This window comes from Stomoxys calcitrans, chromosome 3 (genome assembly GCF_963082655.1).
Source record: "Stomoxys calcitrans chromosome 3, idStoCalc2.1, whole genome shotgun sequence".
Classification (NCBI taxonomy): domain Eukaryota; kingdom Metazoa; phylum Arthropoda; class Insecta; order Diptera; family Muscidae; genus Stomoxys; species Stomoxys calcitrans.
In genome coordinates this window covers 179,663,703-179,690,431 of record NC_081554.1, presented here as the reverse complement: position 1 = coordinate 179,690,431, position 26,729 = coordinate 179,663,703, and the positions used below count along the sequence as shown (strand labels likewise).

Genomic DNA, 26,729 nt, shown 5'->3' with positions numbered 1-26,729 from the left:
ATCTAAGCCAAATTGTTGAGCTATATCAAAATCGGGGCTGATCAAGGACAAATTAAAGAAGGATATCGAGTGGCCTATCACAGCTCACTGTCCTAAATTTCGGCGAAATCGGACAATGAATGCGCCTTTTATGGGCCCGAGACCTTAAATCGAGAGATCGGTATATATGGCAGCTATATCAAAATCGGGACTGATAAGGGCCAAATTGAAGAAGGATATCGAGTGACCTATCACAACTCATTGTCCCAAATTTCGGCGAAATCGGACATTAAGTGCGCCTTTTATGGGCCTAAAACCTTAAATGGAGAGATCGGTCTATATGGCTGCTATATCCAAATGGGGGCTGATCAGAGCCAAATTGAAGAAGGATATCGAGTGGCCTATCACAACTCACTGTCCCAAATTTCGGCGAAATCAGACAATAAATGCGCCTATTATGGGTCCGAGACCTTAAATCGAGAGATCGGTCTATATGGCAGCTATATCCAAATCGGGACTGATCAGAAGAAGGATATCGAGTGGCCTATCACAAGTCACAGTCCCAAATTTCGGCGAAATCGGACAATAAATGCGCCTTTTATGAGTCCGAGACCTTAAATCGAGAGATCGGTCTATATGGCAGCTATATCCAAATAGGGGCTGATCAGGGCCAAATTGAAGAAGGATATCGAGTGACCTATCATAACTCATTGTCCTAAATTTCGGCGAAATCGGACATTAAGTGCGCCTTTGATGGGCCCGAAATCTTAAATCGAGAGATCGGTCTATATGGCAGCTATATCCAAATCGGGGTTGATCAGGGCCAAATTGAAAAAGGTTATCGAGTGGCCTATCACAAGTCACAGTCCCAAATTTCGGCGAAATCGGACATTAAGTGCGCCTTTTATGGGCCCAAGACCCTAAATCGTCGGTTCGGTCTATATGGGGGCTATGTCAAGATATAGTCCGATATAGCCCATCTTCGAACTTAGGAAGATTGTGTCGAAGACCCAAATTGTGTCCCAAATTTGAGCAAAATTTAACTATAAATGCGCCTATTATAGGTCTAAGACCCAAAATTGGAAGATCAGTCTATATGGCAGCTATATCCAAATCTGGGCCGATATGGGCCAAATTGGGAAGGGCCTAACACAACTCACTTTCCCAAATATCAGCAAAATCGGACAATAAATGCCCCTTTTATGGGCCCAAAACCTTAAATCGAGAGATCGGTCTTATGGCAGCTATATGAAAATCTTGACAGATCGGGGCCAACTAAAGAATATTGTCGAGTGGTCTAATACAACTCTCTCTCTCCCAAATTTTAGCAAAATCGGATAATAAATGTGGCTTTTATGGGTCAAAGACCCTAAATCGGCGGATCGGTCTATATTGGTGCTATATCAAGATATAGTCCCATATAGCCCATCTTGGAACTAAACCCATAGCCCATCTTCGAACTTAACCTGTCCCATCTTCGAACTTAACCTGAGCAAAGTTTCAGCTCAATATCTCTATTTTTAAAGACTGTATCGTGATTTCAACAGACCGACGAACAGACGGACGGATCCGGCTATATCGTCTTAGATTTTTACGACGATCAAGAATATATTGGGATGCCCAAAAAGTAATTGCGGATTTTTTAAAAAAAAAGTAAATGCATTTTTGATAAAACTTAGAATGAACTTTAATCAAATATACTTTTTTACACTTTTTTTCTAAAGCAAGCTAAAAGTAACAGCTGATAACTGACAGAAGAAAGAATGCAATTACAGAGTCACAAGCTGTGAAAAAATTTGTCAACGCCGATTATATGAAAAATCCGCAATTACTTTTTGGCCAACCCAATATATGATTTATAGGGTCGGAAATGGATATTTCGATGTGTTGCAAACGGAGTGACAAAATTAGTATACCCCCATCCTTCGGTGGGGGGCATATAAAGCACCTGTCCAAAGTTTCAACTCATTATATTAGTGGTGGGTTCAAAAATAAATTTTGTACCCACCACTATAGGATGGGGGTTATACTAATCCAGTCATCTGTTCCGAAATATTGCTCTGTTACCCCATAAGGTAGATATATTCTTGATCGTTTTGAAATTCTAAGTTGATCTAGCCATGTCCGTCCTTCTGTCGAAATAAGGCAAACTTCCAACATATCAGTGAGTGCTCTGCGATTCAAGTTTAAGCTCAATGATAAGGGGCCTCTTTTTCATAGCCGAATCCGAACATTGTGTCGCAGTGTGACACCCCTTTGTGGAGAAGGTTTTACAATGGCAGTCATACCAAATGGTATAGTACGTCTCAAAATGTTGTTGCAAGCATCAGGAGGGGGTCACAAATATTCCACATAGTTTATAGACTTTGTTCGTACTCCCTTAATATGTGAATAAATACTTCAATTCTGACACTTCTCCCATTGAATTCTGATTTAAATCGTGCAAATAAAAATTCAGTTTTTACGAATGAAAAAAAAAAAAACGAAATACATCAATTCATTATTAAATCATGCATTACTGCGATGTTTGCACAAAAATCACAAAGTCATTGGGTTTCTGTGTTTGTTGACCGACTGGTTGGGATTGGCACATAAATTTTATTAACACATTTGTGTTTTTCGCCTCGCTGATTCTCAGCGTATGTCCAGTGCTGATTATTTCCATTCTTTTTTTTATCAATAGCAGAAACTGTTGAAGAGAGTTTTTGTTTTTTTTTTGTTTTAAAGAGCCACAGATATCAAACAATAACGATGATATATTGACAATAACAACAATAAAAGAGCTTTATAATAATATTAATGTTTTCAATTTTTGCTCTGTTCTTTTTTTTTCTTTTCTTTGCAGATTAACGCAGACCAGCTGGACAGCAGTTTTCCCATCCCTCTCTCTCGCACTGTCTCTTTGGGAAAATTAAGCAAACATTGAGCATCTGTTATTGGGCAGGAAATGGAAACCAGTGTTGCATTGTGATGTGAAAAACAGTTGCAAAACAGGAAATGTTTACCAACCGCCATTGGCTATGGTATGTGGGAAATACCTCAGTGTGTTCAGTTCGAGCGACCAACAAGCCATAGAGACGGCAGCAGTCGGGCGACTGACAGTAGTTGAATGAATCCTTTGACGAATGGCTGCTGGGCTGACAAACCGCATTGTTGTTTGATGTCTGGACAGCATGCGGTAGGCCGACACATGCAAACAGCCTCATCAACAACAACGACATTTAGACCGCAGCGACTCAGCGGCGGTTTGTGTTTGACGACAACAACGATTCACACGCACCAATGAATGAACGATGGTGTCTGGCAAAAAAAGATAAAGTGACGATATGAAAAAGCGTGTTAATTAATTGATAAAATATTTACAAAAACAACAAAAAAATATTATATACATTCAAAACGTATAAATGTGAAGCATTCCAGTTATGCATATTGTAATTGAAGCCACAGCATGTCACTCACAATGCTTAACCTGACATTTAGCGTCATAAACACCGTGATAACCATTAAAACCAATGATCACAAACAGATTTCTGGCTACTGTTAAAGCTGGCAAAAAAAAAAAAAAGAAACCAAAAAATTTAAAAATCTATGGCGGAAACAATAATTACCAAATATGGTTAACTATTATCAAATAATAGAGGAAAAATAAAAAAAATTAAATTAAATTAATTAAAAAAATATTTGAAGTGAGCAAAGAACTAAGTTTTATTCAAACCTTTAATGGCATTCAACAATGAATGAAAACTTTCATCGAGTTAATAATTAAATATGTAATTAACGTAACAAGCTATAGAAAATACTACACGTAATATGCAACAATATTATGTTAGTGCTGCGCCTTCTTTTACTTTATATGGAGCAAAAGTTTCCTTGGAATATTTATTTTCGACAATTAAAGATCTTTTCGTGAAATACCATGCAAACTTGACTAACAGTTTAACAATATAAGTGACTTTATCTGAATCCCATATGATCTTTATTGGTCTACGAATTTAAGTTTGGATGTAAGGTGTTCTCCATTCTTAAAATATTGGGTTGCCCAAAAAGTAATTGCGGATTTTTTAAAAGAAAGTAAATGCATTTTTAATAAAACTTAGAATGAACTTTAATCAAATATACTAAAAGTAACAGCTGATAACTGACAGAGGAAAGAATGCAATTACAGAGTCACAAGCTGTGAAAAAATTTGTCAACACCGACTATATAAACAATCCGCAATTACTTTTTGGGTAACCCAATACTTCATTTCAGCCCGATATTCTCATGATGTCTGATTTAGTGGTGTCTTCGGGGGAGAGGTCGTCCCCCAGATACTTGGCCCTGAAAAAGTATCAGCATCTTGCTCTTCTCTTAAATACGATTTATTTAAACCCCATATTGCCATTGGCTTAAGAGGCATCCCCCAAACACATGGCCCCAAAATAGGTTATCAAAGTCGTTTTCTAATCTCAAATACCTTTCATTTGAGCCACATATTGACAAATTTTTTTTTCCTTTGGGGGTGTTTTAGGAGTAGACCCCCAGAAAATTGGTCCCGAAAATGGGTCTCAATTCTTGCTCTACCCCCCAATATCTTTCATTTAAGCTCCACATTGACATGATCGGTAAATATGCCCGATCTAGGGTTGTTTTGGGGATTGGGTTGGTCCCCCAAACACTAAGCCCGGAAAATATATCAACAACGTGCTCTATTCTCATATATCTAGATACCATTTATTTGAACCCCATATTGCCATTGGCCTTAAAATTGAATATCAAATTCGTTTTCTATTCTCATTTAAACTCCTTATTGCAAAAGTCAGCAAATATTTTCAGTTTGGGGTATTGGCCCTAAAAACTATAAATATTTAGTTCCCCTCTCTTCAAGACCCAAATTGTCTTGGTGAGCAAATACGTCCTATTGGGGGTTGTTATGGTGGTGGGACGTCCCCTAGACAATTGGTCCCTAATGTTGATATCAGATACGTGGTCTACTCCCAAACACCTTTAATTTGAGCCCCATATTTCCATAGTCGGCAAACATGACCGGCTTGGGGGGGTGTTTTGGGGGATGGGCGGCCACTCAGTGAGTTGGCCTTGAAAATATATATCCGATTAGTGTTTCACTTTAAAAACCCTCTTATTTGAGCCTTATATTGCAATAGTCAGAAAATACTTACTTTTTGGGTGGTGTTGTGGGGGTGGGGTGGCCCCATAGACACTTTTCCCGAATATTGATATCAGATTTGTGCTTTACTCCCAAAGACCTTTCATTTGAGCCCCATATGGCTATGGTCGTAAATGTCTCCCCTTTGGGGGAGGTTTTTGGGGAGAGGCGGCCCCCCAAATACTTGGTTCCATATTTGTATATCAGATTCTAATTCTACACTCAAATACCTTTTATTTAAGCCCCATATTTCCATGGTCAGAAAATAAGTCCTGTTTGGGGGGTGTTTTGGGAAGGGGTGGACCCACAGAAACTTGGTCCCACATTTTGGATATAAGATTCATATTCTACTCGCAAATACCTTTCATTTGAGTCCCATATTGCCATGGTCGGTAAATATGTCCGATATAGGGGTATTTTGGGGGTTGGGGTGGTCCTCCTAGCACTTGGTCCGACAATTGGATATCAGATAAGTTTTATAATCGTAATTACCTTTCATTTGAATCCCATATTGTCGTGATAGGTCCAAGTATATGTTTGGTAGGTTTTAGGGTGGGACGGCCCCCCTAGGTACCCCATCCGAAATTTGGAAACCAAATTTTTATTTTTAGGGTACTATATGAGAGCACACAAAATTTCGCTTAAATCGCACCACCCATCTCCGAGATCTGGTGTTTCTGAAAATTTGGGTAAGGGGGAGGGTCCGCCCCCCTTCAGATATCACCATTTGAGAAAATTTTAAGAAAATCGGTACAGCCGTTTCTGAGTCTATAAGGAACATACAAACAAACACAAATTAATTTTTATATATAAGATAATGTTGTTGTTATATGTTGATGTTGGCTTGCAAAGGGTGCCTCTCAATAACAAATTTGTACTTTGTGTCGTTGAGATTCAAAACAAGTAAGAGCGTGCTAAGTTCAGCCGGGTTCAGCCGAATCTTATATACCCTCCATCATGGATCACATCTGTCGAGTTCTTTGCGCAGTATCTCTTTTTAGGCAAACAATGAATAATGAATATGGACGGAGGAGGAGCTATATGAAGTTATAGTCCGATTCGGGGCTCAAGAATCAAAATCGGGAGATCGGTTTATATGGGAGCTGTGTCAAGCTATAGATCGATTCAGATCATATTGCACACGTATGTTGAAGGCCATGGAAGAAGCCGTTGTACAAAATCTGTGCCAAATCGGATAAGAATTGCGTCCTCTATTGAAAGTGATACCAAAAGACTATGTGCAAAATTTCACTCAAATTGGATGAGAATTGCGCCCCCTAGATGCTCAATAAATCAAGACCCAAGATCGGTTTATATAGCGGCTATATCAGGTTATGTACCGATTTGAACCATACTTTGCACAGTTGTTGGAAGTGATATCAAAACACTATGTGTATTATTTCACTCAAATTGGATAGGAATTGCGCCCTCTAGGGGCTCAAGAAGTCAAGGCCCAAGATCGGTTTATATGGCAGCTATTTCAGGTTATGAACCGATTTAGACCATACTTAGCACAGTTGCTGGAAGTGATATCAAAACACTATGTGCAAAATTTTACTCAAATTGGATGAGAATTGCGCCCTCTAGAGGCTCAAGAAATCAAGACCCAAGATCGGTTTATATGGCAGCTATACCAGGTTATGAACCGATTTGAACCATACTTCCCACAGTTGTTAGAAGTGATATCAAAACACTATGTGCAAAATTTCACTCAAATTGGATGAGAATTGCGCCCTCTAGAGGCTCAAGAAGTCAAGACCCAAGATCGGTTTATATGGCAGCTATATCAAAACATGAACCGATTTGGCCCATTTACTATCCTAACTGACCTACACTAATAAGAAGTATGAGTGCAAAATTTCAAGCGGCTAGCTCTACTCCTTCAAAAGTTAGCGTGCTTTCGACAGACATACGGACGGGTGGACAGGCGGACGGACAGACGGACGGACATGGCTAGTTCAACTTAAAATGTCACGACGATCAAGAATATATATACTTTATGGGGTCTTAGACGCATATTTCGAAGAGTTACAAACAGAATGACAAAATTAGTATACCCCCATCCTATGGTGGAGGGTATAATAAATTGTTGCAGGAAAATTAACAAATTTTGTCGTCGCTTTTTCGACAAAAGTTGTGGTTTTACAAATTTTTGTTTTTATTTGTGCAACGCATCGAAATATCCATTTCCGACTCTACAAAGTATATATATTTCAGATCGTCGTAAAATTTAAAGATGATTTTACGATGATCGTGTGCCTGACCATCCGTCTGTTGTATGCTCGCTACAGCCTACAAAAAATGAGATATTCAGCTGAAATTTGGCACAGATACGTTTTTTTGATGCACGGAGGTTAGGTTTCTCAACGAGCAAAATCAGACCATATTTTAATATAGCTGTCATGTAGACCGATTTGGCGATTTACGGGTTTAAGCCCCAAAACTTAGACTTGGCCTTAATGTGGTTTAAATTGTTTTAATTTTATTTGTTATTCCCATTTAAAACAGATTCGCTTTATTAAATATCAATCTACATTTTTTTTTATTTTACTTTCCATCTTACAGAAATAAATATTCTCCAATTCCAGATAAAATGGCTATTGAAAGACAAAAACTAATTATAAAGTGCAGTGAAATGTTTAAGGTTTTCATTAAAAATTTATAACTAATTATAAACAGAACAATAAATAAAATATACCAACATTGCATCCACAAGCTGCAAATCGCAAAATGTCAACAAGTTGGAAAAATCAATTTATGTGGAAGGCCGCTAACATGTGGCTGATATATCACATCATTGTTGTGCTCAGCTTGACAACAATGATTGTCCTGCAGTCAGCACATGTCAAAGGTGTAGCAGCGGGGGGTTTACCCATGCCCAGTTCGGCGAACAATGGTAAGTAAAATATTTAAGAAAATTTAATCTAATTTCTAATTGCCATATTATCGTAGCTTTCTTTCTGTTCTACATAAATCACACTCGAATGTCCGTAATACCAAATAAGAGAAGGATATCGAAAACATAAATTACTTTCGAATGTCCTTAACCCCAAATAACGGGAAAACACCCTTTCGTTGTATTTAAAGCCTTCCATAAAAGCATCCTTAATGAAATTACCAACGCATTGAAGAGTTTTTCTGCTTATTTTGTTTCTGTTATTTTTTTTTTTAAAGTGATGAACAATTTTGCATATTAATTTTAATCATTTGCAGCTCATTCATGACTTCACTGTTTGGGTGACCGCATTTCCCCCTTTTGTTTTTTTTTTTATACTCAGCCATCTTTTGATATCGATGCCTGCCGCCTTAACTGTTGTGCTTTCCATGATAATTGTTTACAATTAAAATGTCATAAATTTCAATATAATCACTGCGTAGTACATATAAGCCATGGCATTTTGTTTGGGAGTAAAATACCCAAAGGACGTTTCGACAAAACCGCATTAATACAAAGTAAAAATCAATAAAACGAGGGGAGGAAAATAAAATTAAATTGAATTAAATAAAATAAAATACTATAAAATAAAATAAAATAAAATAAAATAAAATAAAAAAAATAAAATAAAATAAAATAAAATAAAATAAAATAAAATAAAATAAAAACAAAATAAAATAAAAACAAAATAAAATAAAATAAAATAAAATAAAATAAAATAAATTAAAATAAATAAAATAAAATAAAATAAAATAAAATAAAATAAAATAAAATAAAATAAAATAAAATAAAATAAAATAAAATAAAATAAAATAAAATAAAATAAAATAAAATAAAATAAAATAAAATAAAATAAAATAAAATAAAATAAAATAAAATAAAATAAAATAAAATGAAATAAAATAAAATAAAATAAAATAAAATAAAATAAAATAAAATAAAATAAAATAAAATAAAATAAAATAAAATAAAATAAAATAAAATAAAATAAAAAAATAAAATAAAATAAAATAAAGTAGAATAAAATAAAGTAGAATAAAAAATAAAAAAAAACAAAAAAAAAAGAAAAAATAAAAATCCTTTTCCGTTTGCAAAAGAAAGACTGCGATCATTGAGCTCGTTTCGAAAGAGAAACAAACAGAATGTAAAATCTAATGATCTTAGTCCTAACAGACAATGAACTCCAAAATGAAAAAATTCGGCAGAGCCCGCCCGGCATTAGAACCAAGGCACACGGAGCAACAATGACAGCCATTGCCGTTGTCTAGCGTTCGAAACCATTACTACAACTTCCAACAGATGCACAGAATCATGTGTATACCATGGGAGTAGTGTAATTGTGAAGACAAAAAATATGCCGTTATACAAAAATACATGCATTGGGAAAAGTACAGCTAAAAGACAGGGTTGTCGAGCGTGGTTAGTGTGGTATTTACATCATAGAGGAGTTTTTGCAATATATTTGGTATAAGTAAAGGGTGATTTTTTTGAGGTTAGGATTTTCATGCATTAGTATTTGACAGATCACGTGGGATTTCAGACATGGTGTCAAAGAGAAAGATGCTCAGTATGCTTTGACATTTCATCATGAATAGACTTACTAACGAGCAACGCTTGCAAATCATTGAATTTTATTACCAAAATCAGTGTTCGGTTCGAAATGTGTTCAAATTTTGACAAATTTTGTTCAGCGATGAGGCTCATTTCTGGTTGAATGGCTACGTAAATAAGCAAAATTGCCGCATTTGGAGTGAAGAGCAACCAGAAGCCGTTCAAGAACTGCCCATGCATCCCGAAAAATGCACTGTTTGGTGTGGTTTGTACGCTGGTGGAATCATTGGACCGTATTTTTTCAAAGATGCTGTTGGACGCAACGTTACGGTGAATGAACACATTTCGAACCGAACACTGATTTTGGTAATAAAATTCAATGATTTGCAAGCGTTGCACGTTAGTAAGTCTATTCATGATGAAATGTCAAAGCATACTGAGCATCTTTCTCTTTGACACCATGTCTGAAATCCCACGTGATCTGTCAAATACTAATGCATGAAAATCCTAACCTCAAAAAAATCACCCTTTACAACATACAAACGGACGGCCCTTGAAGCAATCACTCGTATTATGGTTCAAAAGTCTTGTAACCAGAGACGAAACGCGTCCGACACTGGTTGGTGTGTGTTGCGATCTCTGTCTTTACTTTTCCATCTGCAAAAGAAAATCTCCGATCGTTGAGCTCGTCTCGAAAGAGAAACATAGAGAAAATCTGTAAATATAACAAGTAAAAGCGTGCTAAGTTCGTCCCGGCCGAATCTTATATACCATCCACCATGGATCGCTAGGGGGGCGGGCTCTCTCCCTTTCCCAAATGTGCGATCCAAAATTAAAAGTTAACCGATCGGGGCAATATGGGATTCAAATAAAAGATATTCCAGAGTAGAGTACGAATTTTATATTAAAAATTGGGTCCAAGTAATTGGGAGGCCGCCCCGACTCGAAAAACCCCCAAATTAGGTTTATTTGACGATAATGACAGTATGGGACTCGATTGAAAGGTATATGGGAGTAGATGATGGGTATGGTCAGGAAGAAGTTATAGGCTATATAATTTGTTGATATTGGAAAAGAAAATCTGGAACGATCTGACCCAAATTGAAGGAGAATGTCGAAGGTCCTTACACAACTCACTGCACCAAATTTCGGCATCATCGGACAATAAATGCGCTTTTTATGGGCCCAAAACCTTAAATCGAGAGATTGGTCTAAGGCAGCTGTATCCAAATCTGAACTGATCTGAGCCAAATTGAAGGATGATGTTGAAGGACCCAACACAACTCACCGTCCCAAGTTATGGAAAAATCGGACAATAAATGCGCCTTTTATGGGCGCAAGACCTTAAATCGAGAGATCGGTCTATATGGCAGCTATATCCAAATCTGGGCCGGTCTGAGCCAGATTGAAGAAAGTTTTCAAGTGGCCCAACACAACTCACTGTCCCAAATTTCAGCAAAATTGGATAATAAATGTGGCTTTTATGGGCCTAAAGCCCTAAATCGGCGGATCGGTCTATATGACAGCTATATCATAATCTAGACCGATCTGGGTTAAATTGAAGAAGAATATCGAACAAAACTCAGTGTCCCAAATTTCAGCAAAATCGGATGATAAATATGGTTTTTATGGGCCTAGGACCCTGAATCGGCGGATCGGTCTATATGGGGGTAATATCATAATATGGTCCGATATAGCCCATCTTCGAGTTTACCCTCTTTATGGACGAAAACAGAATTTGTGCAAATTCTCTATTTTTAAAGACTGTAGCGTGATTTCAACAGACAAACGGACGGACATGTCTAGATCGTCTTAGATTTTTACTCTGATCAAGTATATATATATACTTTATAGGTCAGAAATGGATATTTCGATGTGATGCAAACGGAATGGCAAAATTAATATACCCCCATCCTTCGGTGGTGGTTATAAAAATTGGGTTCAAGTATCTAAGGGTCGCCCAACCCAAAAAACTTCTCCAAATAGACATACTGCACGTACATATCAATATAGGGCTCAAATTAAAGCTATTTGGGAGTAGTCTACGAATATGGCATGAAAAATGAGGTCCAAGTAATTGATGGTCTCCCCACCCCCAAAAAGCCCCACTAAACGGGAATTTTACTCGATCAAAGCTATATGAGACTCAATTGAAAGGAACTTGGGAGCGGATTACGAATGTGACACTAAACTTTGTGAGCAAGATTCTAGGAGGTGCTTTACCACCTAAAATCGCCTCCAATAGGTTATTTGACCCACTAAAACAAAGGGGAATCAAGTGATAGATATTTTAGAGTGTATTGCGTCATTCAAATTTGGGCTCAAGTGGCAGATGGGGTGTAGCGCTCAAACCTCATTTAGTTGCCCTTCACCAAAAGGCTGTATACACCAATCATAACAATATGAGGTTAAATTAAAGGTTAAAGGTTGTGGACTGCGAATCTGATATCTTTATTCTGCTCGGACCACCGCACCCCTAAACAGTCGATCAATTATAATGACCTAATAGGGCACTGTGTGATTTAATTAATGAGTGGGGATACAAATAAATGTGGGCCGTCATACCCTCAAACTTATGATGATTTATTTAAATTAGCGCCATCTACTGGCTGTTTTCAATTGGATGGGATTACCACTAACATTCAAATTACCGCCATCTACTGGCTGTGTATGATTGGATTTCGTTGATCCAATTGGATTTAGATGATCGAATTGAACAGCAAAACAATTGAGATGGCTCTAATTTGGAGAAGCATAGAATCATACAGCTTTTATCGTTAAAGACAACCTATAGGTCCTTCGAATAAAGAACAAGTAAAAGCGTGCAAAGTACGGCCGGGCTGAATCTTGGGAACCCACCACAATGGGTTCTGCTAAAAACGTTGGCTGTTTTCAATTGGATGCGAGTAGCACTAACATTCATATTACCGCCATCTACTGGCTGTTAACAATTGGATTTATTGGATTTTGTTGATCCAATTGGATTTAGTTGATTGAATTGAAAACAGCAAAACAATTGAGATGGCTCTAAATTGGAGAAGCCAACATGAACTGAGAGAGGGCAAAGTGGTCAAAAATCGCATTTTGTTAGGTTCAAGAAATCAAATCGGTAGATCGGTTTAAATAGGAGCTATATGAGGTTATAGACCGATTCGGACCGTACTAGACACAGTTGTTGGAAGTCATAAAAGAACATTACATGCAAACTGTCAGCCAAATCGGACGAAAATTGAGGCTTGTAAGGGCTCAAGACGTCAAATCGCGAGATCGGTTTATATGAGAGCTATATCAGGTTATAGACCGATTTCAACCGTACATAGCACAGTTGTTGGAAGTCATAACAGAACACTTCAATTTCAGACAAATGGGATGAAAAGTGAGGCTTCCAAGGGCTCAAGAAATCAAATCGAGAGATCGATTTATGTGGGACTTAGCACAGTTATTTAAAGTCATAACAGAACTCTATGTGCAAAATTTCAGCCAAATCAGACAAAAATTGCGGCTTCCAGGGGCTCAAGAAGTCAAACCGGGAGCTATTTCCAAATCTGAACCGATATGGCGCATTTGCGGTCTCCGAATTTAGTATTTCGAGGTGTTACAAATGGAATGACTAGATTAGTACACCCCCATCCTATGGTGGTGGGTATAATAAAGTAAAATAACAAATTTTATAAAATTAAATTAATTTTAGGTTAATTAAATTAATTTTAAATTAATTTTAGGTTAATATTTCTTTACGAAATATTGATGCCAAACTTTTGTTTTCATTGTTACATCTCCCTCGATGCTGACTTCCTGTAAAGTTCACAACAGCAATTATTGTTTTAATATTTCCTCAGATTTGTATTTTTGTTTTTCTTGGCGTTTTTATCGCTCGAAAGCGAATTACAATGATTATCATCCGCATTATCATTATCATCATCACCAGCCGCATCATTATTTGAATATCGTTACAGCAGACAACTTAACCACACCAAACCAAACAGAAGAAAAAAAAAACAAAAACAGAAAAAACTCTTACACTCACACATCCTCCACTCGGCACAGAGATATGTAATCAGGCAACATATGCCGGAAATAATGATGCATATTAAACATCCGCTTGTGGTATTTTTCAACGATGTAGGTTTTATACATGAAGAGAAAGTGTGTTAATATCTTTTAAAAAATATGTTATTTATGAAAAAAAAAAATTATTTGTACATATACTATTTAAATGAACATGAAAGGGGTCTTCAAGTGTTGGTAAGCACATTATTGCCAGAAAAAAATAGTATTGTAACCTTCAACGAACTTTTTTTTTTTAAAGCAAATAACTTTATTTCCAATTTTTCCGTCATTCTACCCCTATGCCACACTGACATTTGCAGCCATGTTTGCTTATTTGTTTATTTGCATGTCTAAAAGTATGCTGCTGCTTTGTTTATTCATCCTCCCCTAAAAGTAGGCAATTAAATTTGTGTTTAAATATTTTTATTTGTTTTTATTGTTCCATGCTCTCTTGTCTCTAAAGTGCTTTCATGGGTATAGCATTATTATGTTGGCGTCGGCATTTGAGTTTTGACATTTGTATTTCGTTGTTGTTGTTGTTGTTGTGGTTTTTGTTTATGTTTATTATTATGGTAATTGCTAATGTTAATACAAATAATAACACTTAAGGCTAAAACAATTAAAGACTGTTACATTCAAAACACTGATTTACAAACAAAGGACGGAAACAAAGATATATGAAACAAGTAAAAGCATGCTAAGTTCGGCCTGGCCGAATCTTATATACCCTCCATCATGGATCGCATTTGTCGAGTTTTTTGAGCGGTATCTCTTTTTAGGCAAACAAAAAATAATGGAAAAGAATTGTTATGCTATTGAAGATATATCGAGTCAAGATTCGGATCATAAGTAAATAGAAAGTTGAAGACCATAGTAGAAGTCATTGGGTAATATTTCAGTCCTTTCGGATTAGAATTGCGCCTTGTAGCGGCTCAAGAAGCATATTCGGGGAGATCGGTTTATAGGAGCTGTATTAGGCTATAGATCGTATATTGGACACTTATGTTGAAGGTCATAAGCGAAGCCGTTGTACACAATTTCAGCCAAATCGGGTAAGAATTGCGCCCTCTAGAGGCCTTAGGAGTCAATATCCAAGATCGGTTTATATGGCAGCAATATCAGGTTATAAACCGATTTAAGCCATATTTGACACAGTTATTGGAAGTCATAACAAAACACTTCATGCAAAGTTTCAGGCAAATTGGATGAGAATTGCGCCCTCTAGTGGCTCAAGAAGTCAAGACCCAATATCGGTTTATATGGCAGCTATATAAGGTTATAACCCGATTTGAACCATACTTAGCAAAGTTGTTGGAAGTGATACCAAAACACCACGTGCAAAATCTCAGCCAGATCGAATAAGAATTGCGCCCTCTAGTGGCTCAAGAAGTCAAGACCCAAGATCGGTTTATATGATAGCTATACCAGATTATTAACCGATGAGGACCATACTTCGTACAAATGTTGGAAGTGATATTAAAATTTCAGTCAAATCGGACGGGAATTGTGCGTTCAAGAAGTCAAGACCCAAAATCGGTTTATATGACAGCTATATCAAAACATAGACGGATTTGGGCTATTTACAATCCCAACCGATGTACACCAATTAGAAGTATTTGTGCAAAATTTCAAGCGCTAGCTTTACTCCTTCGAAAGTGCGCGTGCTTTCGACGGACGGACGGACATGGCTAAATCGACTTAAAGTGACATAAGGATCAAGAATATATTTACACTGGGTTCTTGGACGAATATTTCGTAAACAGAATGACGAAATTAGTATACCACCATCCTATGGTGGAGGGTATAAAAAAAAACTAAAGAGGATTTGTGATTATCTGTGCCACTGCCTATCTTGTTAGCAGACATTAGTCATGGATGAGAAGGATGAGAGATGACTTTAGATTGGCGCGATTTAGATGGAGAAATTTCTATTTTTCTGACATGGTTCTAACGATTTCGAATGATTATCCTGACAGTGAAATTTAACGTCCTAAAGAGCTTTTGGTCATTGGTATAATATTGGGTTGCCCAAAAAGTAATTACGGATTTTTCATATAGTCGGCGTTGACAAATTTTTTCAAAGCTTGTGACTCTGTAATTGCATTCTTTCTTCTGTCAGTTATGAGCTGTTACTTTTAGCTTGCTTTAGAAAAAAAGTGTAAAAAAAGTATATTTGATTAAAGTCCATTCTAAGTTTTATTAAAAATGCAGTTACTTTCTTTTAAAAAATCCGCAATTACTTTTTGGGCAACCATAGTTAAAGGTATGTTATAGGCTATACCAATGCTAGGTAAAAAAACTAGTAAGGAAGGGCAAAAGTCGGGCGGTGCCGACTGTATAATACCCTACACCTACCCTAAAAGTACAATGTGGGACCCATATCCAATTCTGAACCAATCTTGATGGACCTCGGCGGGCAAATACGTTTGAACTGTAAAAACTACGGTTGATAAATGACAACATTGTGGCAAATTACCCAAAACTCGACGAATGTATATATGGGAGCTTTATTTTTTTCTGAACCGATTTCGAGCAACTTCTCAGATAATGTGGAAGTCGTCGAGGAAAGCGTTGTGCAAAATTTTGGCAAGATTGGTCAATAAATGCGCTTGCTATGACTCTAGAAGTTAAAATCGGGCGATATATATATATGAGAGCTATATCTAAATCTTAACCGATTTCCACGAAATTCACCAGTAGCATTAAGAGTCGAGAGAAAATCCCTCCTACCAAATTTCGAGAAAATCGGTTAACAAAAGACCATTTTAATGCAATATAACTGCAAATCGGACGAATATATATATGGGAGATATATCTAAATCTGAACCGATTTCAAGCAAATTCCCCAGATACTGTGGCAGTCGTCGAGGAAAGCGTCTTGCAAATTTTTGGCAATATGGGTCAATAAATGCGCTTGCTGTGACTCTAAAAGTTAAAATCGGGCTATATATATATATGAAAGCTATATCTAAATCTTAACCGATTTCCATGAAATTCAACAGTCATGTCGAGAGTCATAAGAAAACCCTTCCTGCCATATATCGAGAGAATCGGTTAACAAATTTCCATTTTATTGCATTATTACTGAAAATCGGACGAACATATATATGGGAGCTTTATCCAGATCTGAAGTGATTTTTTCCAATTTTAATAGGCTTCGTCTCTAGGCCGAAAAACATGCCTGTACCAAATTTGAAGACGGTCGGATGAAACTGTGACCTGTATTTTGTACACAAATTAACATGGACAGACAGACGGACGGACAAACAGACAGACGGACATAGCTAAATCGAATCAGAAAGTGATGCTGAATCGATCGGTACACTTATCAATGGGTCTATCTCTCTTCCTTTTGGGTGTTACAAACAAACTCACTAAGTTATAATACCCTATATCACAGTAGTGCTGTAGGGTATAAACAACCAGGTATTTATTGACTCGGTCAATGAAACTAATCGAAGGGTTGAAATGTTTTTTGTGCTAAGTATGGTTCAAATCAGTTCACAACGTAATATAGCTCCCATATAAACCGGTCTCGGATCTTGACTTCTTAAGCCGCTAGAAGGCGCAAATATTAACCGATTTGGCTGAAATTGTGCATGAATTGTTTTGGTTTGACTATCAACAACTGTGCCATGTATGTTTCAAATCGGTTTATTACCTGATATAGCTCCCATATAAACCGATCTCGAATTTTTACTCCTAAACCGCTAGAGGGCGCAATTATGATCCGATTTGGGTGAAGTTTTGCACGAAGGGTTTTGGTTTGACTATCAATAACTGTGCCAAATTTTGTGTAAATCGTTTCCTAACCTGATATAGCTCTCTTATAAACCGATCTTGTAACTTGATTTCTTGAGCCGCTGGAGGACAAAATTATTATGCGATATGGCTGGAACTTCGCATAAGGTGTTTTTGTATTACCATCAGCATCTTTCAAATCCGTTCATAACCTGATATAGCCCCCATATAAAGCAATCTCGAATCTTGATCTCTTAAGCTTTTAGAGAGCGTAACTACTATCCGATTTGGCTGAAATTTTGCATAATGTGCTTTGGTTTGACTATTAACAATTGTGCCAAGCATGGTCTAAAAATCTACCGATTTTATTTTTTGAGCCACTATAGAGCGCAATTCTTATCCGATTTGGCTGAAATTATGCACAATGAATTCTACTTTGGTCTCCAAAAGCCAAACTAAGTATGGTCGCAATCCGTTCATAACATGATAAGGCACAAATAGCATAGCAATTCTTATCCATAAATCTTTGTTTGCCTAAAAAGAAATATCGGCCAAAGAACTAGACAAATGCGATCCATAGTGGAGGGTATATTAAATTTGGCCCCACCGAACATAGCACTCTTTTACTTGTTTATTAAATAGAGCGCACAACAAGTCGATTGCTGATTTAGGGTTGGACTTATGTCCTCAGTCTCTATCCCAGCGTACTTAACCTAATCTAACATACGAATGAAATGGTGAAATTATTATGCCCCCTTCCTATGGTAAAGGGCATACAAATTTTAAATTTTCAAACCAAATTTTGAGGAAATATTTTTTAACCCTTTTAGTACGAACATTTAGTCGCTCATTGAAGTTTATATTTTTATGGATACTAGCTGAAACGCTCCGTTGGGCCTTCTTTTACTCTCTAGTAACTTTTATTTGAGCCCCATGTTGTTGTGGTCGGTAAACAAGCCTCTTTTAGGTCTGTTCTGAGAACGGGACATCATTTTAGAAATTTCGTCGCGAATGTGGATATAAAATTCGTGCTTTGCGCACAAATATCTTTTATTTAAGCCCCATATTTCCATCCGATTGCGTATGTTTTGTTGGTGGGGCGGGCCCCTAATCACTTTTCCTTGAATTTGGATATCAGATATTTATACCCTTCACCATAGGATGGGGGTATACTAATTTCGTCATTCTGTTTGTAACTTCTCGAAATATTCGTCTGAGACCCTATAAAGTATGTATATTCTTAATCGTCGTGACATTTTATGGCGATCTAGCCATGTCCGTCCGTTCGTCTATCCGTCCGTCTGTCTGTCGAAAGCACGCTAACTTTCGAAGGAGTAAAGCAAGCCGTTTGAAATTTTGCACAAATACTTCCCATTAGTGTAGGTCGGTTGGGATTGTAAATGGGCCAAATCGGTCCATGTTTAGATATAGCTGCCGTATAAACCGATCTTGGGTCTTGACTTCTTGAGCCTCTAGAGGGCGCAATCTTTATCCGATTTGTTCTGATATCACTTCCAACAACCGTGTTAAGTATGGTTCAAATCGGTTCATAACCTGATATAGCTGCCATATAAACCGATCTTAGGTCTTGACTTCTTGAGCTTTTAGAATGCGGAATTCTTGTCCGATTTGACTCAAATTTTGCACATAGTGTTTTGATGTCATTTCCAACAACTTTGAGTAGTATGATCTTAATCGGTCCATAACCTGATATAGCTGCCATATAAACTGAACTTGGGTCTTGATTTCTTGAGCCTCTAGAAGGCGCAATTCTCTTCCGATTTTACTGAAATTTTGCACATACTGTTTTGATATCACATTCAACAACTGTGCGAAGTATCGGCCTGTAACATGATATAGCTGCCATATAAACCGATCTTGGGTCTTGACTTCTTGAGCCTCTAGAGAGCGCAATTCTCATTCGATTTGGCACAAATTTTGTACAACGGCTCTTCCCATGGCCTTCAACATACGTGTGCAATATGGTCGGAATCGATCTATAGCTTGATACAGCTCCGGTCTCCCGATTTCGCTTTTTGAGCCCCGAATTGGACTATAACTTGATATAGCTGCGACCATGGTGGAGGGTAAATAAGATTCGGCCCGGCCGAACTTACCACGCTCTTACTTGTTAGCTCTGAAATCTCTCTCTCATTTGAGTCTTTTTTTGTCGTAGTCTCATAACATGTCCTTTTTCGCGGTGTTTTGAGGTGAAGCGGCTCACCATACACTTTGTCGCGAAAGTGTGTCAAATTCGTTTTCCATTCCTAAATACCTTCCATTTGAGCCCCATAATGTCATGGTCGGTAATTATGTCCGGTCTAGGGTGTATTTTGGCGGTGTGGTAGCCATTTAGGCGCTTAGCCCTGAAAGTGATTATAAGATTTGTGCTCTTCTTTCAAATACCTTCCGTTTAAGCCTGTTAGTGTCTTAGCAAATATGTCCGGTTTGAGGAACCTTTATGCTGTGGGTCCTGTTGTACCTTTTATTTGAGTCAAGGTCAGCAAATGTGTCATATTTGGAGGGCGTTATTACTGTGGGACGGCTCCTAGACACTTGGTGCCAAATGTTGATATCAGACTCTACTCCCAGTCCTATATTGCCGTTGTCGGCAAGTATATCCTGTTTTGTGGGGTGTTTACGGGTTGGGCCTGCAACCTAGAAATTTGGCCCTGAAAAAATATCAGATTCGTGCTCTACACTGAAACACTTTTTATTTGAGCCCCATATTGCAAAGGTCAGCATATACGTCTTATTTGGGGAGACACTATTTGCTAGACACTTTGACCCGAAAGTTGGTATTAGATTCGTGCTCTACTTCCAAACATCTTTCATTTGAGCCCCATGTTGTCATGGTCGGTAAATATGTCCTATTTGGAGGTGGGGCCACTCCCCAAAAATTTCACATATCAGATGCATTTGAGTCCCATGTTGTCATAATTGGTCTATAAGACCCTTTTGCTGGTTTAAATTAAATATCCAATATTTATACCCACCACCATGGGATGGGGGTATACTAACCTAGTCATTCCGTTTGTAACACCTCGAAATATGCGTCTGAGACCCCATAAAGTATATATATTCTGGATCGTCTAGCCATTCTGAGTCGATTTAGCCATGTCTGTCCGTCCATCCGTCGAAATCACGAAAGCGGTTGAACCCATGAAAGATAGTCGCTTTAAATTTTGCACAGATACTTAATATCGATGTATGTCGTTGGAAGGAATAAAAGGGCCATAAAGGTTCTGATTTGGATATATTGGGTTGCCCAAAAAGTAGTTGCGGATTTTTTAAAAGAAAGTAAATGCATTTTTATTAAGACTTACAATGAACTTTAATCAAATATACTTTTTTTACACTTTTTTTCTAAAGCAAGCTAAAAGTAACAGCTGATAACTGACAGAAGAAAGAATGCAATTTCAGAGTCACAAGCTGTGAAAAAATTTGTCAACGCCGACTATATGAAAAATCCGCAATTACTTTTTGGGCAACCCAATAGCTCCCATATAAACCGATCTCCCGATTTGACTTCTTGAGTCCTAACAAGCCGCGATTTTTATCCGATTTGGCTGAAATTTTTCACATAGTGTTCTGTTAAGACTTCCAACGACAGTGCCAAGTACAGTTTAAATCGGTTTATAACCTGATATAGCTCCCATATGAGCCGATCTCCCTATTTGACTTCTTGAGCAGCTGGAAGCCTCATTTCTCATCCGATTTGGCTGAAATTTCGCACATAGTGTTCTGTTATGACTAATAACAACTGTGACAAGTACGGTCCAAATGGGTCAAGAAAATAATATAGCTCCCATATTAACCGATCTACCGATTTGACTTTCTGAGCTTATACAAGCCGCTATTTTTATCCGATTTGACTGAAATTTTGCACATGGTGTTCTGTTAAGACTTCCAATAACAGTGCCAAGTACGACTTGAATCGTTTTATAACCTAGGTTGCCCAAAAAGTAATTGCGGATTTTTCATAAGGTCGGCGTTGACAAATTTTTTCACAGCTTGTGACTCTGTCATTGCATTCTTTCTTCTGTCAGTTATCAGCTGTTACTTTTAGCTTGCTTTAGAAAAAAAGTGTAAAAAAAGTATATTTGATTAAAGTTCATTCTAAGTTTTATTAAAAATGCATTTACTTTCTTTTAAAAAATCCGCAATTACTTTTTGGGCAACCCAATAATATAGCTCCCATATAAACCGATCTCCCGATTTGATTTCTTGAGCCCTTGGAAACCTCAATTTTTGTCCGCTTTGGCTGCGGTGTTCTGTTGCGACTTCCAACAACTGTGTCAAGTACGGTCCAAATCGGTCTATACATAGACCCCATAACTCAAAATGTGGAGTTTAGTCATATTTCCTCTTTCCTTTATTCAGGCATAACGTTTAAGTTCGTTCTTTCAATTATCGACGGAAATAAAAAGCAAATTAATTTTAAATATTTATGAACTCCTTAACAAAACATCACCCAGCCTTCAGACACTTCGTTCTCTTTCGCCGCATTTTATTTGCTCAGGTATTATACTTAACTCATAATTCGCACACCATTAGGCCAAATTGGGTAGCAAACATTGACACTCACATAAAATATTTAAATCAATTTTGGACATTGCTCTCCCTTCACACTTTCTGCTCTCAATTATGGACAAATAAGCTTCTCATTACAATCACCATTAACTTGATTACTAGCCATTATCAATAATTTACAGGGAAATCAATGCCCCATATATTCCTATTAAAATCTAATGTGGGTCTTTTACAAACATCCCAGGGTATGTAAGCCAATATTCTTGAAGTTCTTTTTTTTGGTATTTTTCGAAAGGAAAATAAAACAAGATTAACTTTTATTTGTGGAGATTCCAGCCAAATATCCAAACACATTCTCTCAAATATATTTTTACAGACATTGACACCCTTTGTGCCCTTAGGCTTCTCTCTCTCTCTCTCTCTCTCTCGGTCATAAGTGTGGTAAAAGTCAGTAGACTTATTTTAACAAATCTTTTGGTCCTTTTTTCTTTTCTTGCCATGTTTGAAAGGTCTCCCTCTGCAACTTGTCGACATTTATCAAAAATTTATTTAGCATTTTAACCCAACTCCCAAATAAGAGGATGTGAGCAAAGGTTTGGGGCGAAAAAGGACACGCATTGTTATAAATATCATAAAAATTACACTTAATTTGGCACATAAGTGTTCCCTTCCACACCCTCCGATCTTGGGCAAACATAAGGAAGGGGTCTAACATCAAGCCAAGGTTTCTTCATATTACACTTGGTATGGTGGGGTAAGGGAGCGTGGGGTGAGGGGGGTCGGGGGATATGAATATGTTAACTTGACATACTTAAGGTTTGTGGTAATGTTGACGGTTGTTATTTTTCCTGCTGCCTGTTTTTCTGGCATCTGATGTTTGCTAACAATGGAATGCTGTTCATATTAGGGTGGAATGGAGTATAACATTTGTCAAATGCGTTCATTAGTAGGAATATTAAGGAACAGAGGGCATACTTCACTCTTATTAATGAATACGCTCCGATTTAAGTGTTAAGCGGAGTCCTGAAGAGCGACATCATAGTGCAGAGAAGTTAAACACGTCTGAGTATCTCACAAATGTAGCCAGCCTTTGTATGGGGATAACCGCAAGTGCAATTTGTATACCCTCCACCAAAGGATAGGGGTATACTAATTTTGTTATTTCGTTTGTAACATTTCGAAATATTGATCTGAGACCTACTTGACATTCTTATTCGATTTAGGAATGTTCATCCGTCTGTCTGTCTGTCGAAAGCACGCTAACTTTTGTAGGAGTAAAGCTGGAAGCTTCAAATTTTGCATAAATATTAGCGCAGATCGGTTGGAACTGTAAATGGGCCGAAACAGCCAATGTTTTAGTTTAGCTCCCATTTAAGCTGATATCGGATATTGACTTCTTGAGCCGATAGAGGGCGCAATTATGATCCGATTGGGCTCAAATTTTGCGTGAAATGTTTTGCTTTGACCACCAACAGCTGTGCCAAGTATGGCTCAAGTCGGTTCATAACCTGATATAGCTCCTATATAAACCGATTTCGGATCTTGACTTCTTAAGCCGGTAGAGGGCGTAATTATTATCTGATTATTATCTGTTTCGGTATCAAGTATGGTCTAAATCGATTCATAACCTGATATAACTCCCACATAAACCGATCTCGGATCTAAACTTCTTGAGCCGATAGAGGGCGCAATTATTATCCGATTTGGCTCAAAATTAACTTGAAGTGTTTTGCTTTGACCATCAACAGCTGTGCCATGTATGGCTCAAGTCGGTTTATAATCTGATATAGCTCCTATATAAACCGATTTCGGATCTTGACTTTTTGAGTCGCTAGAGGGCGCAATTATTATCCGATTTTGCATGAAGTGTTTTGGTTCGACCATCAAGAATTGCGCCAAGTATGGTCTAAATCGGTTCATAACCTGATATAGCTCCCATAGAAATCGATTTTGGATTTTGACTTCTCCAGCCGCTAGAGGGCGCAATTACTATCCGATTTGACTCATATTTTGCATGAAGTGTTTCGGTTTGACCATCAACAACTGCGTCAAGTATGGTCTAAATAGTTTCATAACCTGATATAGCTCCCATAGAAATCGATTTCGGATTTTGACTTTTTGAGCCGATAGAGGGCGCAATTATTATCCGATTTGACTGAAATTTTGCATGTAGTGTTTTGGTTCGACCATCAACAACTGCGCGAAGTATGGTTTAAATCGGTTTATAACCTGATATAGCTCCCATATAAATCGATTTTGGATCTAAACTACTTGAGCCGATAGAGGGCGCAATTATTATCCGATTTGACTGAAATTTTGCATGAAGTGTTTTGGTTCGACCATCATCAAATGCGCCAAGTATAGTCTAAATCGGTTCATAATCTGATATAGCTCCCATACAAACCAATCTCGGATCTTGATTTCTTGAACCACTAAATGGCTCAATTATTACCCGATTTGGCTGCGATTTTATTTTGTTTCTCGTTACACCCCATTGTATGTTTTATAAAAAAGATGCTTAACATTCCAGCAAACACTTAACATTTCCACCCATCGAGAAAACTTGTTCATTGTCCTGTTTATATTTGTGATGTATGAGCTTGTGTGCATGTGTATGGTGTGTGCGTATATAAGTCATGGTGTGTGGGTAAAGGAATCAAATAACTGTGTGTGGAGTGTATTTTGTTGGCTAAGAGAGTTGAGGTTATTACCAGTATTTGGTTTTGGGGTTCATTTTTATGGTTTTGTTTATTTCTTTGTGGGGCGCTATATTCACTTCACTCATATACATACATTCATAAATACGCATACATTAGCATACATACGAGTAACTGAGACGGAGAGTCTGCTCCTCCTCTCTCCTAACCTTATGCCAAGTATTTACCATACTGGATAAATAAATGTGTTAACACAGAGGATATTTTAGCTTTATTTATTTGTTCTCCTCGTATACAAATGTTTTGTATGTAAATGGTGTTTTATAACAAGTGTTAAATATCATTAGCAAATAATAATAACAATAATAGTATTGTTAACAAAATGTATGAGATTTCCATCTTTGCCAAAAACATGTATGCCTGCACAGAAACCCCCACAATAACCTCCACCTCAACAATATCACAAAGTCATCTTATAAGTTGATTGTGGGGGAACAAATTAAGATGGCAAATGAGATGAGGTATGCGTATGGTGGTATGGTATTGGCTTTTGTTGAAAACAAAACCATAAATATTCAATTTGTTGGCTAAAGTTCAGCGTAAATGTTAAGATGTATGTTGGTGTGGGGGTATTAGTTTCAGTTTAAAAAGGAAGGTGGAAACATTTAAGGGCACGAAGAACTGCAAGCGTTGGCATTTTTATACCCTCCACTATGAGATGGGGGTATACTAATTTCGTCATTCTGTTTGTAACACCTCGAAATATGGGTCTAAGACCCCATAAAGTATATATATTCTTGATCGTCATGTCATTATAAGTCGATATAGCCATGTAAGTCCGGCTGTCCGTCCGTCCGCTTGTCTGTCGAAAGCACGCTAACTTTCGAGAGAGTAGAGCTAGCCGCTTGAAATTTTGTACAAATACTTTTTATTAGTGTAGGTCGGTTGGTATTGTAAATAGGCCAAATCGGTCCATGTTTTGATATAGCTGCCATATAAACCGATCTTGGGTCTTGACTTCTTGAACCTCTAGAGGGCGCAATTCTTATCCGATTTAACTGTAATTTTGCTCATAGTGTTTTGGCATTACTTCTAATAACTGTGTTAAGTATGATTCAAATCGGTTCATAATCTGGTATAGCTGTCATATAAACCGATCTTGGGTCTTGACTTCTTGAGCCTCTAGAGGGTGCAATTCTCTTCCGATTTAACTGAAATTTTGCACGTGGTGTTTTGGTATCACTTCAAACAACTATTCTATGTATGAATCAAATCGGTCCATAATCTAATATAGCTGCCATATAAACCGATCTTGGGTCTTGACTTCTTGAGCCTCTAGAGAGCGCAATTCTTATCTGATTTTATTGAAATTTTGCATGTAGTGTTCTGATATCACTTCCAACAACTGCGCAAAGTATGGGCCATATCGGTCCATAATCTGATATAGCTGCCATATAAACCGATCTTGGGTCTTGACTTCTGAGCCTCTAGAGGGCGCAATTCTTATCCGATTGGAATGAAATTTTGTACGTGGTGTTTTGGTATCACTTCCAACAACTGCGCTATGTATGGTTCAAATCGGTTTATGTTTTGATATAGCTGCCATGTAAACCGATCATGGGTCTTGACTTCTTGAGCCTCTAGAGGGGGCAATTCTTATCCGATTTTACTCAAATTTTGCACGTAGTGCTTTGGGAGCACTTCCAACAACTATTCTAGGTATGATTCAAATCGGTCTCTAACCTGATATAGCTGCCATATAACCGATCTTGGGTCTTGACTTCTTGAGCCTCTAGAGGGCGCAATTCTCTTCCGATTTAACGTATATAAAGTATCTATATATTCTTGATCAGCGTACAAATCCAAGGCGATGTAGACATGTCCGTCCGTCTGTCTTTTGAAACCACGCTATTGTCTTTAAAAATAGAGATATTGAGCTGAAACTTTGCACAGATTCTTTTTTTTGTCCATAAGCAGGTTAAGTTCGAAGATGGGCTATATCAGACTATATCTTGATATAGCCCCCATATAGACCGATCCGCCGATTTAGGGTCTTAGGCCAATAAATGCCACATTTATTATCCGATTTTGCAGAAATTTGAGACAGTGAGTTGTGTTAGGCCCTTCGACATCCCTC

At 37.5% G+C, this 26,729-nt stretch overlaps 1 protein-coding gene across 1 annotated transcript in view; it reads left to right on the top strand.

Annotated features, from left to right (window-relative positions):
* Positions 1-3,796: 3,796 nt before the first annotated feature.
* The window catches only part of LOC106085066 (lachesin), a 515,032-nt gene continuing 492,099 nt past the window's right edge, over positions 3,797-26,729 (top strand). Inside the window, exons 1-2 of the mRNA XM_059364763.1 lie at positions 3,797-3,983; positions 7,691-8,021. Of these exons, the coding sequence (XP_059220746.1) occupies positions 7,856-8,021 (166 nt within the window). The 5' untranslated portion in view covers positions 3,797-3,983; positions 7,691-7,855. The remainder of the gene's footprint in view (positions 3,984-7,690; positions 8,022-26,729) is intronic.